Genomic DNA, 16,859 nt, shown 5'->3' with positions numbered 1-16,859 from the left:
CACTCTCTGCAGCACATTCACTCACTCTCTCTACAGCTCTTTCTCTCAATCTATAAGCCTCACTTGCTTTGTCTCTCTAGCTCATTCAACCTTTCTGTCACTCACTCTGTCGCTTACTCACTCATTCACTCTCTTGCTCATTCAAGCTATCGCTCATTAAGTTTTCTCTCATTCACTCTCTTGCCATTCACTCATTCTTTCTCTCTCGCTCATTTACTCTCTCTCTCCCGCTCACTCATTCACTCACTTTCTCCAGCTCATTCAGTCACTCTCTCTCGAGCTCATTCACTCACTCTCTCCAGCTCATTCACTCACTCTCTCCAGCTCATTCACTCACTCTCTCCAGCTCATTCACTCACTCTCAGCTCATTCACCCACTCTGTCTTCAGCTCATTCACTCACTCTCTCTCTGCAGCTCATTGACTCACTCTCTCTCTCCAGCTCATTCACTCTCTCTCCAGCTCATTCACTCTCTCTCCCGCTCGCTTGCTCTCTCATTCGCTCACTCATTCTCTCACTTCCTCCAGCTCATTCTCTCACTTCCTCCAGCTCATTCACTCACTCTCCAGCTCATTGACTCGCTCTCTACAGCTCACTCACTCCCTCTCTACAGCTCATTCACTCACTCTCTCGTTCTTACTTAACATTAAATATTACCTTACCTTAAACATCCTCCTAGGCAATTTACAACCCAATATGACTTAGTCCACTTCCATGATGACTGACAGAAGCAATGCTTATGTCCTACTTCGCTGTGATAAATCACAGTATATACAGGAGCACACCTTTGTCTACCAGTATCATGAAAAGGAGAAACCTTCACTTTCAGGTTTTTTTTATCTTTATTAACACCTTCACCTTCAGTTTAACTTCATTAGGTGAGGAGCAAGTTTACTTGTTATTTTTTAAATGAAACTTTAAATCACAACCAAATTTTTGTATGCTATGGTATTTATACCAATGACTTCTTGCAGTTTTACCTTACAGGAGGATGTTTATGACATTTTTCTATCATTTGCATGATGGTTTGTCATCATTCTATGTACTTTTCAAATATAATTGTCGAAAAATGTTTATTTAATAAATTATTGAGAAAATTGCAAACATCCATATTAAAGGACGATAACTGCAATTGATATTTTATTCATATTGCTACCATGTGTCGATACGTGGTTTGTAGAGACAGTTTTCAACAAGATCCTTGGTTTGGCTCAGAAAGCTGTTTTGTTGAAGATATGTACTTCTTTCTTGTATGTTCTTTCAGACCGGGCCTGAATTAGTGGTTCTATACCTATAACAGCAATAAACTTGTTATAATGACTTCTGCTTGGCTTAATTTCCTCCTATGATCTATTTCTAACATTAAAAAACACATCAAGCTGTATATCACTGAATTCAAGCTCTAATTGGACTGGTAGTAACATATTCGTCAAACAAAGAAAACTGCATCTGGATACTTATAGTGACAGATATGACACTTTTTATTAGTTTTATATATATGTTAAAAACGTCTCAAAAACAGTGTTCTGACCTTAATGCCTTTTTATCAGAGATTCTTACTTGCATATAAATACAGTTGTCCAAATATAAAATATAATTGATAATCCCCCCCTTTTTTCTACATGTTAAAAATGAGAGTGATTTGATAAAACCATACTTGTGTGTATAAACATGGATCAACAAGAGTAATTTATATATCTCCAAGCTAGACAACTTGCTAAAATGGTAGCGAAATGCATTTCCAGTGAGATTTTGGAATACCTATATAAGTATACAACAATTTTCCTTGAAATAGATAATTCACTAAGAAACCCAATAAAACATTACCACTTACAAGATAATTGAACCAAAAGCAATATGTATCTATAAACTAGTCATAACATACAAGCCTCATTGCTTTTAAAAGTGTTAGAAAATGCAAAAATTGAAATGTCAGGTAAAATCTTAACTGTGTGCATGCTGAATGTCCAAAAAAAGGGTAAACTATCTTTAAGTTAGTGTAACAAATTGAAGGCTGTAATTTGACACTAAATGTTTTTTTTTGATTTATTGATTGATTGATTGATTGATTGATTAATTGAACCCACACTTCACTCAGCAACAATATAAAATATAAACTAAAACACATAGAAAATGACTGTTTTTAAATATTCAACTTTAATGTGTAATTTTCCTGCAATGCTAATCATCACCCAACAACAGGAGAAACTGCTGTAACATGAATCCATGTTGTTGTAGCTCCTAACAATAATGAAAGAAAAAACAGCATATACTAGATATTCATAATCAGAATTTGTTAATTATTCAAATCCCAAACGTCAACGCTAGAATTGTTTTATTTTTTTTATTTTTTTTACAGTACTCGTAAACCATGCAACAATATTTAAATAGTATACTTCTACACTGAGTATAATCGTCCAATATTCAAATAAAGTAATAAAAAAAAGTCACAAAGTTTTAGAGCAATCCGGACCCAAAATTCTAAAAAAAGTTGTGCCAAATACGGCTAAGATAATTTACACCTGGAATGAAAAAAATCTTGAAGAACGGACCATAATGTAAAATTGAAAGAATTTAATGTCCAAAAATATATAAATAATATGTCATTGTATGTGGTCATTTGTGCGTTCTTTTAGTTCTGAAGTTCTTTTAACTTCCCAGATATCAAACATAAACAATTATTGTTTTGATTGTCCGGTTCAGAATTAAAAGAACTACTAGTATATATATGCGAAATTTTATTGTACGTATCCCAAAATGATAATAACGTCACGTCATTTGTCAAATCCATTGTGTATTTCATTTTCAACCAATCACGGTGTTTTGATGTACACTTTTACAAATATCACCAATTAAATCCAAGAAAGCAAAATGACGACCATAATATTTCACATTACCATGATAAATGTACAATAATACATATTAAATCAAAGTCGTTGCATATAAAATTATCGTACCTGCGCAGATACCACACGTTGCCTTACAGTAGTCTTTCAGCACTAGATCAGTACACACTTTAGGATTACAATTGACAACTGGGTTATCCTTACAAGGAGGAGGGGTTGTAACATCTGATATGAATTAAATGTATATTAAGTCGTTTAATTACATGATTATGACATATTGAATAATAAATGACAATGACGTTTGTAAAACTAAGAGAAAAAAAGTTTTCTATATTGGCAAGAGGTATAGGGGGAGGGTTAAATCTCATAAACATGTTTAACCCCGCCGCATTTTTGCGCCTGTCCCAAGTCAGGAGCCTCTGGTCTTTGTTAGTCTTGTATTATTTTAATTTTAGTTTCTTGTGTACAATTTGGAAATAAGTATGGCGTTCATTATCACTGAACAAGTATATATTTGTTTAGGGGCCAGCTGAAGGACGCCCCTGTGTGCGGGAATTTCTCGTTACATTGAAGACCTGTTGGTGATCTTCTGCTGTTGTCTGTTCTGTGGTCGAGTTGTTGTCTCTTTGATACATTCCCCATTTCCTTTCTCAGTTTTACTTCATAATTATCTATTGTTTTATTAAAAAGATGTGTGCATATGACAATGTATGAATGTTTACAATATTTTGAGATAAAGATCAACAAAAGACTTGCGTGTTAGAGCTGATTTATTACATATGAACATCAGTAAGGACTTAGTTTATTGGAGCATACGATACTTGCAAAAATACAACTAATGTGTATCTTGTACTATGTAAATGAAGTAAATAGTATGTTGCTGAGTCAGCATTTCACGACCTATGAACAGCGATCATTATGACTATGAATGAAAGCAAGCTATTTGAGATTATTTAACACCACTAAGTTAGATATCATCGCACAGTACTATTCCGTTTTAATACTTAAAGTGCGCAGCTTCCGATGTAATAATTAACATCGAGTTCGTTTATTTTGAATTTCAGAATTAAACACTCAGGTTAAAACGCACAAAATACTTAATTGCTATAAAGTTAAAAAACACAATGCGCAAATATATCTACTACAAAGATAAAATACACAATGTGTAAATACTTTTTTTTTTTAAATTACTACAAAGATAAAATACACAATGTGTAAATATACCTTCTGCAAAGATAAAATACACAATGTGTAAATACTTACTACAAAGATTACACGTTAATGGGCAAAACGTTTTTAAGCCAGTGCTGCATGAAGATTTATCGCAGTTAAGACGCTGATCGTCCAAACAGGATTGTACTCCTTTTGGCGTAGTAACTGCCACTGTCGTAGTTGTAGGAGATGTCGTTGTTGTGGGAGCTGTCATTGTTACTGGTGCTTAAAGGAATATAATAAAATTCATATTCGGTAATGATTTCCAATTTTTATTTTTAATTGGCAGACTTTCATTAGAAATTATGACAAGATTGTTGTTTTATAATATTCAAAATTTGGTTCCCATCAGTGTAACTAGTTATATTTATAATCTGATTCATACATTAAGCGTTTGGAGTTAACAAAAAAAAAACAAGTCTGCCACTGAAAAATTTGGTCTTATTTCCGCAGTGTTGATTTTTTTTGTTTTTGCGTCGTGTGTCGAACCGTGAAAAATCTTCAGAACTGGTTTGTGTACTCATCTAAAATGTAAAAGACATCTGCGACTCGAAGTCATTAAGCATCCTCCGGCAGATCGACATTACCATCAATTCAAGGAAGAGTATATTTTATGTCAAAGCTCTTTCAATAACGGCCAACAAATATCTTGAAAAATATAATATAATGAATCAGAACTTGTATGGGATCGAACCTTCATTTTTTATGAGGTAGGGGTGATGGGGGGGGGAGGGGGGAAGAGGAGCAGTTATTTGGGAAAATATTGTAATTTTCGACTAATAATAAAAAAAAAATCAATCAAATTCAGGTGCAAGAACTATTTAAGGCTCGACGACTGCTTAAGTTTCAATGGAATTTCCACTTCTGTCTGAACAAAAAAATAATTTGTAATTGAATCTAGAATAAAACAATGTAATAAACAAAAATGAAAGGAAATGGGAAATATATAAAAGAGACAACAACCATAGCAAAGATCTGATAATAGCTGAAGGCAATCAATGGATCTTCAACCCAGCAAGGAATCCCGCACCCGAAAGTCAGCTTCAGCTCACCCCTTACATTTTTGTAGTATATTAACTGTATTTATATACATTCCCACTTGAATTGTTGAATACTATGCATGTTTTGGGCCCTTTATAGCTTGCTTTTGGTGTGAGCCAAGACTCTGTTTTGAAGACCGTACTTTGACCTTAACTTGTTTACTTTTGTGACTGGGCACTCATACCACATATTCTTATATCTATTTGCTATTGATGTTTGTCATTTTTTATTATCAACTTTTTTGTATTTTCAGATATTGTGGTCTGGAGCATAACTTGAGAGCAATTTTCTGTCAAAATACACTCCTGATGTAGTCAAATTGGTAATGTGTGTTTGTTAGTTTTTATTGATAATTATAGAAAATCGTTGATCATCTCAACTAAACTGATTTTCTCGCTTGAGCCGGGACGTATCGCAATTTTACCTATGAAGGCGTTGTCAATTTCATGTCAATTTCGTTAGCAACGCCTGCTTAGTTTCTAGCGATAATTTTCCATCTCAAGCGAGTAGCATGAATTAAAAAAATCACAAATAAAGATCGAAGGAAAAATGCACAAAATACCGATAATTGAAATTATTACAGAAAAAAGCACCATGGAACTAATTATCTTTTCGCAATTTACATGACATAAAAGTATATCTTACCATAGCAATAAACGCTGACATCTTGTTCGTGCAAACAATCATTTTTACCAATAATTTGCATTTTACATTTTAATATATTGTCTTCTGTTCCAGAACACCGGACATCGTCGAGTAATATTGGCACGTTGTAGCCTAATACATGGCGGGTCTTAGCATATTGTGCATTTTGGCTGAAAGATAATAAAAGATACGTTTGGTTTTGTTGTTGTCAATTCGTTTGATGTGTTTTATCATTTGATTTTGCCATTTGATTAGGAACTAAGGATTAGGAAATATTCTTTTCGAACTTTCCTCGCAGTTCAGTATTTTTGTAATATAATTCCTTAAATAACCAATTTCGTGGTTGGTTTTTTTTTTCAGATATAAGATGTTATAGTCCCGGGTAAAGTATTGTATTGCAATGTCGTGTGTGTGTGTGTGTTTGTTGTTGTTATGATAGTTTTAGAACATGATAATTAAAGTGCCGCTTTGGTCCAATTCACATTACATGCTTCACATGCGGTCCCCGTTTTTTTGCCTTTTATAAGTTCAAACAGGTAATAAGTCTTATTCAGTAATTATTTGTCATAACTCGGCCGATTCCGTACCTTCATAGAATGAGAGTAGCGGATTTAACCGAGGATTGCCGATTGATTCATTAATTATTCGTCAGAACTCGGTTGATTCCGTACCTTCATAGAATAAGAGTATCGGATACAAACGAGGACTACCGATTGATAGAGTCAGGTTCAATCAATGAAGGAGATTAAAATTGGAGATTTTGAAACAAGACCACATCCTTAGTAATATGTGATACATAACGGTCATAAAAAAATTATAGAGGTACATGAAGCCTCCTTAAATGATGACTTACACTGGAACTTATTACAACGAAATATACATGATATATTTTACTTATTTTAAATTTGTCTTTTTCGTGGATTCATTGCACCTTAAAGGTCGTATTTTAAATCTGTATAACCTATTAAACTAATGGTATGTTCTATTTGTTTGTAGTTGATGATCCGTGATTTTTAAGGGACGACATTAAAAGTTCCATGTAGGATATAAAAAAAATAACTCATATAGTTTTTTTCACTGACCCCCCTTCCCCCCTTCTTAACTTAATTTGGCAAAAACTGATTTACCTATATGGATATATGTAAAATCGATTTTGGATTAACAAAACTTGCAGCAATGTTGACCCCTGTTCCCCCACCCCAAACTTTTTTGTTTTTTTTTATTCTACATCGATCTTTTGATGTCGTCACTAATAGGGGACGTAGTCTTGATAATTGAATATTATATAAAGAGCAAAGCATATTTTTGACAATTTTGTTGTATAAAAATTTAGAAATATCCTGAACAACTGATTTATTTTTATTTTTATTGGCGATCAATGACAATCCTATTTTCCCTCCCTAGATCCGCTATTTATATGTGTTGTTGCAATTTACACGTTTAGACACTTTAATATTGAGGGATCTTAGTCAATTTGGCATACAAACATTTTAATTCATAAAATACCAGTAACTATTTAAGATTGATTCATGAATATGACAATTGTTATCCTTTCGTTTGATGTGTTTGAGCTTTTGATTTTGCCATTCAGTTAGGGACTTTTCGTTTTGAATTTTTCTCGGAGTTTTTTTTTATTATTTGATTGTTTTTTCAGGTCATGCTTTGATCTGTTATATAAACGTACAATGGAAGTCCAAGTTGTCTACAAACGACCTTGGCTGCATTAAGGTCGAAGTAATCGTTACACACAGTTCCTGTTTGACCATTTATAGTCACGTCCAGTCTACCATGGTCCTTATTCTCCAATTGTAAACGAATTCCATCTTCAAAGAAGCCATTTGATACATTGATATTGATATTAGAGAATAAGATATATAGCTATCAAAGGTATAATTCCATACGCCAGACGCGCGTTTTGTCAACATACGACTCTTCAGTGAGTCTCAGATAAAAATAGTTATAAAACCAAACAAGTAAAATGTCGAAAAGCGTTGAGGACCCAAAATTCCAAGACGTTGTGCCAAATACGGCTTAGGTAAACTTTTCCTGGGATAAGAACTTTCCTAATGGAGCAGTATCTGATTAAATTTCTGAGATCACCCTTTTTGGATTTGAGTTCGGGTAGCACACTCTTGAGGTTTCTTTCTGTTGTGTTTTTTTGTCCTGTTTTAAAGTTTTTTGTCGTGTTTTTTTTTTCTTTCATTGCATTACTTAGAAAGAAGAACATGTGGTAAAATTGTCAGAGATATATCAACATTAGTTTGTTTTCGACTTGTAAAGTTTAAATATCCAAATCATATATTTCGCCTCTCTGTCATGCAAATGTGTTTCTAGTCCTAATCGCATGGATAGTAAGCTACCATATAGAAATATAAAAATTGTCCTTATGTGTACAATGATATTGATACACATAAATAAACGCAAGAGAAGTAAAATAATAAGCACTAAGATAACTAAATATAAGTTCGCACAAACATATTGTTGGTACAGTGTACATAGATATAAGAAGATGTGGTGTGAGTGTCAATGAGACAACTTTCATCCAAAAAACATTAAACGGTCAATGTACGGCCTTTAACACGGAGCCTTGGCTCAAACCGAACAACACGCTATAAAGGGCCTCAAAATTATAGGTAAAACCACGCAAACGGGAAAACCAACGGTCTAATCTATATAAAAAAAACGAGAAACGAGAAACACGTATAATTTACATAAACAAACGACAACTACTGTATTTATATATTCAACGAATAAAATCACGGCAGTTCGGTTAGGTAAATAACCATACTTCACAAGACATACTTCACATAACAAAACTAAAGAGAATGGATTAGGAAAACACACTAAATCAACGAAACAGCAATGCACCAAAGACAAATGTTACAACGCAAGTCATTTTATGATATGCATTAACATCAAATCGCATGGAACGCAACAACTTTCTAATGTATAGCATAACGTAACACCATGCAGAGTTCAACATAAGACAGTTGTGGCAGTCCGTTATATAATACGCTATAAAACTTTGGTAACAAAAGGTACAGACAGTCATTGTTTTCGACAATGACACATCCATTAATAAGGGGAAACCAGAATGTTAGTGCTTATCATATGATTTGAGAATTTATTAAACCATGGCGTAATCAATTCAAGTAGAACACTGCTAACTTCGTTCAGACATTGGAAGAAGCGAACAATACCAGAGGGACATTCATATTTAAATATAAGAATTAAAAAGGATAATCTAGTGTTTATCAAAGGTTCGTCAATATATGAAATTCTCGAAAATACAACATAAGGAACAAGTATTGTGAGCGCTCAACTTTCCCCAACTTGAAAAAATGATGTAACAGCGAATAAAAAAATGTATAAATTAAAGAGCTTTGTTAAACAAGACCGGTAACAAGCACATATTCGTTGGAATTTAACTAAGTGTATTAGATCATAAAAACTAAACGACATTTAATACATTGATGATTGTCTAAAGTCATCAAACATTTATTGAAGTACTAAAATGCTTTAAGAATGAAAAATGGGTGAATAACATAAAAAATGATTGAATAAAAGTAATTCCGAGAGGATAAAGACCATTTCGTACCTTCCTCAATTCTCCGTATACTTAAAAAATCTCCCTTGAGTAAATATGACCCTATGTGGATATAATGGAATTTGATGCGACTGTCATACAATTGAGAGGTTAAGCTAGCTATAAAACCAGATTCAATCCATTTTTTTCTACATGAGAATGCCTGTACCAAGTCATGGAATATGATAGTTGTTATCGATTGGTTTGATATGTTTTGAGTTTTTAAATTTGCCATTTAAATAGGGACTTTCCGTTTGAAATTTTCCCAGGTGTTCATTATTTTTCTTGATTTTTTTTTTTTTAATATTCTCTGCCCATCTTAATCATATATAAACTCAAGTATTCAAGTAAGCTTGGGCGTAAAATTTTCATGTTTGAACATGTCTTGATAAAGCTATTTGTAAATCTCCAAAAGGTGTGTTAGAAGTTATGAAGAGATATATAATTGTTTTTTTTTTATTTCAGTAAGCTTTTTACTTATATTTCTTTCTATACATCTCAAAATGATTTGAATTCACTGTAGTTGTACAAATATGTACCATGCACACTCGTTTGCTGATGGCTGATCCACAAATACAAAGTCATGACCTACATAATGTATAAACGTTTTAAAAAATGCAAAATATGCATACGAACTACATACATACTTGCGTCACAAATGACACCAACGTCTTCCGTGTGTACACAATCAACGAAATCTCTGTGTTTACAATTACTTAAGGTTGTTTCATTTCCAATACATCCTAATTCGTTATAGTGAATTTTACCAGTGCCTGGTCCATATATATGTTCCAGAGTAGGTATAGCTATTCCACTTGAAAAAAACATATAGATGGTATTATCAGAGTGTATCGGTTGTAATGAAACACAGTTATTCTGAATAAAATAAAAAAACGTCATTCACATTTTGAGTTTTTGAATTAAGATTTACCTTCATCAGGAATTAATGCTCAAACCTTAAATGTTTAAAGGTGGTACCTAACACCTTGACTTTAATTAATTCGGCTCGTGTAATTTCCGTGAAATTTTTCGAAAAAATATTTATTTCACCCTTTGACCAAAATATCAACATTTCTAAAACGTTGAACCAGACACATTATCAAAAAATATTGGTTGGATACATGTATATAGCAGTTTGACAAACACTCATTTTGATCATTGAGAAGCTTCATAATTTCTTAACAAGCGCATGTATTTAAAATGTTCAGCTGAATTTACAGAATTATCTCCCTGTTGTATTATGTACCCCTTAATCATGTAATAGCCATAAAGCATAATAAGAAAAAACAGTAATGTATTATTATAATGCGTTTGAAAATTAGGAGCTATTTAATTGAAAAGAATGCCTAAATTCAACCAAGGTAAATTTTTCCCTATGGCAGCCGGAACCTTGTTTTCTTAATTATTTCTTAATTATGATCGCGGAACTTTCAATAAGTAGATGTTATAAATCACTGAAGTATTGAAATCACTACATAAATACCAATCATTGAGCTGCTGATACCCTTGAGAACTAGCAGTCCACCAGCAGCGGCGAGACCATACTCGGTTTTCAGTAGAGTTCGAGTTTCTCTTTTCATTAGTTTGTATGCAATGTTTTGTTAAGTGTTTGTTGCATTTCTGGGATTTTTTTGTCAATGTTTTACAGAAGTTTCTACGACTTATCACACGCAACAGTTTAATTTGGTGGTTTTTTTTCACGTTTTATTGATTTTTCATGAAAGCCTAATGATATATACAATTCGGAAATGTCTATCACTTTACTTACGATTGTCCAAATCCCGCTTCCCGACAAACTACTCGAGCGTCCTCTAAAGTAAAACCGTCAGAGCATATCGTTCCTACTTGACCATCTTTTTCGATCTGTACCACACCAGATCTGGATTGTGATAACTTCACATTTGATACTTAAGTCAAAATAAAAAAAAGTCAAACATACTAGTTAAACATTGTATATGTTAGATACATGATTTTTCTAATTTGTTGTTAATGACTTAAACTACATGTTAGTAACTGCAATTTCTCTCAAAAATGTTAATACTGTATTTTTGATGTGGGGATGTAAATGTACTTGTCCATGGCCACTCTGTGTTTATGTTAAGATGCATTTCTCTATGTATTAATCTGATGAGTAAATCCATTTTCAACTGATTTTGATATATTTTTTCTTTTATTTTACATTGCTTCACCACTGTCCCATGTAAGAGGCAGATTGAGTGGTAAGAACGTGACAACTGTTTTTGATGATACTCTCGAGATTTTTGATAAAATGAGAAAGAAATGAAAAATCACACATTTTATGATAAACTTTATTTGGGTGGGTTGGAACCTTTGTTTCGTATTATAAGTGTATAAAAGTAAAATATTAGATTTTGATTCAATATATCCTTTGTGCAAAAGCTATAACAGCATTAGTTCCATTATATTCCTATACATATATATAAACACTATCACATTGATTATGACAAAAACATAATACCAAAATACGAAAGAAAAAAGTATACAGAAAATGTGATCAAAATGGAAATCTATATTTTAGTTGTATGTTAAAAAAAAGTAATCATAACTTATATCAATCCCTTTCCACGTTGCGGATTCGAGTGCTGCCTTGTAGCGGCATTATCCTGCTCTTTTTCGAAATCTACAAGGATGTCTTTTACAAATGTATGTGCAATATCTATTGTTCTCTTTCTAAACACGGGCAAGTCATTTATCGCCCCCTTCCGACGGAGACTTTCATTGCTTCTCAAGGCCATACTCGATAACGACTGGTTTGATTTTTTATGTAATTCTGATATATTATTATATAAAACCCAAATGTTTTATATTTTTGCTGTATGAACAGCCACCATCACTATCAAATTGAAGCTCTATTGATATATTACATCTTAAATATTTAAAAACATATATCTCTTCTTGATTCGTTGTGAAAATGGCACTCGATAAAATAGTGCACGCAATCACCAACAGGATGACTAATTACATCCTGATTTGTGTGTTTTATATCTAATTGTGTAACAAAGTATGCCGTGTCTTTTTTTTTGCAGTTCAGAGTTTGTGTTGTATTATTGTTTTCCTCTTTTATTTGATGTGTAACCCTGGTTATCCGTTTTTAACCGGCATTAGTTTTCGCTTAATCGATTTATGACTAACGGACAGCGGTGTGCAGCTGCTGTCTTTATGTAGGCCAGGAATGACAATTATTTATTTGTTTTTGATTCTTTAAATTTACGTGTTTATGATTTGTTTTTTTATAATGTGTTTTTTTTTCGTGACGGTGCTATACTAATATTTTTTTCATGGATTTCGTGGATATACTTATCAACCAAAATCACAATTCAACGATGTAAACATTTCCCCAGCCTATTTGAAAAACCACGTTATCAAATATCTACGAACGGGACTGAGTCCATGGTAAGTACTGTATATACTTGAGTGTACTCACTTAGAAATGCGTTTGTATCCAAAGCTAAAGAAACTGAAAAGATAAAGGATGAAAATATTCTAAAACATAATTTAACTTTTCTTTCATTTAATAATCAAGTTCCGGTGCATTGCTTCAAACCATAAGTAGAATAGCCGCCATATAAGTGCAGACGCCATTGTAGGGAATGTATTTGTCACGAAATAATGTTGTCACTGGTAACAACGTGTTAATTTTGTCGTTGTTTCAATCCCGTTCTTCGGTTATATTTTTATTACATGCCATAAACATCACGACTTGTGAACCTTTTGTACTAATATTACAAATACCTTATAGTTCCTTACATATTAAGAGGGGTTCGTTTTGCTGAATTATTTTTGGTGTCGTATTTTACAGTATGTTCTACTTTTCCTGTTAGTTTATAGAATACTGTCTATTATCATTTTGATCTCCGAACTATCTTTTTACCACGTTTAATCCACTATTTGCTACATAAGGACTACCGGTACCACGTCACGAATATAACAGTCTTTTTCCATTCGTTTCTTGAGTCGGAGGTTTGATTTTGCTTTTTTATAAAGGACTTTTGGTTTTTAATTATACTCTTGGAGTTATCTTTCTTTTTTCTTTGTTTGTTTACTTTTCTAATTTTATTACATAGGAACACTCAAATTTTGAAGAGAACCAATTAGATTGATCTATTAATAATTTCAAAATTTGGATTTGTTAGGCGTCAACCACCCAATCTTTTGTTTTAAATACAATCTTCCGCAAACAAACTTTATACAATTATATATAGACTAATTAACCGAAAATTGAAAAGAAAAAAACTTATAGAAAAAATAAAGAAAGCAGCAAGAAAATGCAGACATAACCGACCTTTGCGGAAATACAGTTAGAAATAGGATTTAAAAATCATTGCTCATTGAATAACCCGCGTAGACCCGATGGTTCAATATGCACTTGGAAATTTCGAATATACAGTCGAAGTATAACCGTCATCCTTTATAACTTAATTCTAAATCATTTGTATTGAGTCAATCATGATAACGGCATGTTCACATGACTAAATTATGTCTCTGCGCTGATATACAAAACACTTTCAGCCAATCAGAAGATGAGTTACATCCAAAATTAAAAAGTCATAGTGAGATGTACAACTCAAAATGCATTTGCGTCAATTTCACATTTTATTGATATTTCAAATAATGATTACAATTTATAAAAAAAAATGAAGATAAATCACACATATTCATTAAAAGAAAAAAAACATCCTAAAGGTAACCGAAACACATGTTTGTAATTCTAAATATGAGTGAATCAATATGAGTGAGTCTAACTTACTCAGAAAAGTACATATAACATGTATAAAGCCACTGACTACCATTTTAATTCGTTGGAAAATTTCGTAATAGACGTTTATCTTTAGAAACTTGTATCAAGATAACGGTCGTAACAAATTGTATTTCCGTGTGACGAAGTTCATTTAGAGAAGCATGAATGAAAATCGTAGTGAAAAACAAGAACAGGAGGTCCCCTTCTGTTAAATAAAACATTTGCTTCTAGTTTTTTTCTGGAGAATAAAACAAACTGAGTTTGGCATGCATATAATAGTATAAAAGGAACATTGCTTTGCTCTTCAATAGGTTTATGTATATTCTCAGATAACAAGAATGTGAGATATCGTGTCCAGTGATTAAGTGTTTGAAATGCAACTCGAGATTCTCCAACTTACGTATGTCAGCTTGACATGTAATTTACTATCTGACGTTTCACTTTAGATCATTTCTAAGTCCTGGCTGAAAATCCTTGGCTTTATGTTACTATCTTGTTAATTTTTTACATATAAAAAGTTTTAAAAATTCCATTTTTTTTAATTAAACATATTATTGGGTTTAGTTTTATTGCATTAGATGCGTATTTCGACATTGAATGTCTCAGCAGTCATGCTCGATAAAACGTCATTTAAAAAAAAGTCCCAAACGTATTATATATCTATAATAAGAGCTTATACAACCACAATTTATCAAATGTAAAGACAAATCCGGACAAGTAATCAGAGATATGCACGAGGAGATTCATTCCCTAATATAAGAAGAAATTTAAATATTAAATAAATTTATAACTTGTAATGCTGTTGATGAGTCTTATGTAGAGGAAACGTGCGTCGGGTGTACTAAATTATAATCCTGGTACCTTTCATAACTATTATCTAATATGAGGAAGGCGCTACCTTAAATGCCAGCTTCATACTAAGACAATGTCCTATATATTTGTTGGTTGTTTAACGTCCAGTGGCAAATATTTCATGCATGTTTAGAACGAATGTCCTAGGCTTCATTAACGTATTGTTTATATCTAAAATAAAATTATAAGTTCAGATGGATCATGTTTAGGGAACGAACATTGAACTTGAAAAGCCATGAAGGGTTATGGTATTTTTACTGCAAAAATATTCTTATTCCCAAATTGATGAATAAAAAATCTGTTCAAGCATAGGACAAACAAAATATTTTGAACCAGATCTTCACCAAAAATAATTTTGATTTTCAGATATGCAAAATAAATTTAACTTTTTTATATGTAAAAACATAAAAACTTCCCAAACCGCACATGTCAGTCTGTACACAGTAGTTTTTTTATGTGATAATAAGGCTGTATTTGCCAATTTGTTATGATAAACCTAATACTAGTGTTAAATTTTGACTAAATAATTTTAATTGATAGCACTGAAGGGCTACGGTAAAAAAAATCTGACTTGAATAAAAAAACATTGTATTTCTGATCATCTTCCGTTTGTGAGTTCTACATCAATTTCATGTACTAATTCAGAGTCGGTTTTATGTCATTTCTTGCATATATTTGTTTTTGTTACATGTACATGATGTAGCTTACTTTTCAAGTTTTTATATGACAGCAAAATAAAATGGAAAATGGAAAAGGGAAATACAAGCATGTCAAAAATTTGCTTTCGAGTGAAATAAATGCTTAATCATGTCAAAGTTGTTTTCAAGAAGACACATTTGGTTTCCAGACAATAACTTGAGTACATGTATAAGTGAATTGATCTCTATGAAATTTTACTAGGAGGTTCAATACACAAAAGGATGATTAGAATTGTTTTTGGGGTTATGGTACAATATTATTTGGGGTGTTTTTTCAAAATTTTTGTTCTTTCTTCAAAAAATTACCTTACAATGTATGTACATTGATTAAACATGTACTCATCTAGTATATATAGATGCAACAAATACTGATTTGGCAGGAGATGCACTTGAAATGGGGTGTTTTAAATATTTTATTTGTAATTTGTATATTTCCGAACCCCTTTCCCGAGTGTTACTATATAATTAGACCGGGTTTGAATAACATGAGGAACACGACGGGTACCACATTTAGATCAAAATCTGCTTACCCTTCCGGAGCACTTTAGATCACTCCTAGTGTTTGTTGGAATACGTTTTGACGAATCGTACATTTCAGTTGTTGTGTTTTGTGTTCTATTGATTGTAGGTTTGTCTGTTTTTTTTGCCATGGCTATGTCATTTTATTGTCGACTGTGTTTTGAATGTCCCTCTGCTGACTTTGGTCTTTCTTTCGAAGCATCTCGAAAAAAGTTAGTTTACATTATTTATATTGAGGTGTGAAAGACAGATTTTTAGGAACTTTTGTTTACAATTTTATAAGAAAAAGAATAGATCCTTTCTTTAAATTTCCTCTGCCAACAAGTATTCAAAGTTCCATAAAAAAAAACTTCCTATTTCAAAGATCAGTCTGTACCAATCATTTATTTCATCTGTACCAAATCAATTGCAACTAAAATTTTCATTTACAAACACATGTTGCAGGATCTCAATATTGATGACTTCAAGTCCATACCTCCTGATTGAACCTGTGCTAGTTCCCCATATATAAATATATATAGTCCGGCCTGTCACGTTATTACCGAAGACCTAAATAATAACACTTCCCTGTGAAATATGTAATCCAAAGGTCCGAAATATTATGACCCTAAATACGTCATTTGGAATCACATTTTCAAAATTATGACGGATTCAGTCGAGAATTATGCCAGGAAATGGGTTAAACGCGAGACAGATGACGT

The 16,859-nt window shown here is 32.5% G+C and overlaps 1 protein-coding gene across 1 annotated transcript; it reads right to left on the bottom strand.

Annotated features, from left to right (window-relative positions):
- Positions 1-2,134: 2,134 nt before the first annotated feature.
- Positions 2,135-14,168, bottom strand: LOC134690327 (neurotrypsin-like). The gene is made up of 9 exons (XM_063550294.1): positions 14,099-14,168; positions 12,776-12,808; positions 11,099-11,237; positions 9,978-10,144; positions 7,429-7,567; positions 5,745-5,914; positions 4,110-4,283; positions 2,958-3,071; positions 2,135-2,241 (listed from the first exon to the last, which is right to left on the bottom strand). The coding sequence occupies exons 1-9, from the start codon at positions 14,139-14,141 to the stop codon at positions 2,189-2,191; spliced, it is 1,032 nt and encodes a 343-aa protein (XP_063406364.1). The 5' UTR covers positions 14,142-14,168; the 3' UTR covers positions 2,135-2,188.
- Positions 14,169-16,859: the final 2,691 nt, after the last annotated feature.

Source organism: Mytilus trossulus, chromosome 11, assembly GCF_036588685.1.
Source record: "Mytilus trossulus isolate FHL-02 chromosome 11, PNRI_Mtr1.1.1.hap1, whole genome shotgun sequence".
Taxonomy (NCBI): Eukaryota; Metazoa; Mollusca; class Bivalvia; order Mytilida; family Mytilidae; genus Mytilus; species Mytilus trossulus.
This window is presented reverse-complemented; position numbering and strand designations above follow the sequence as displayed.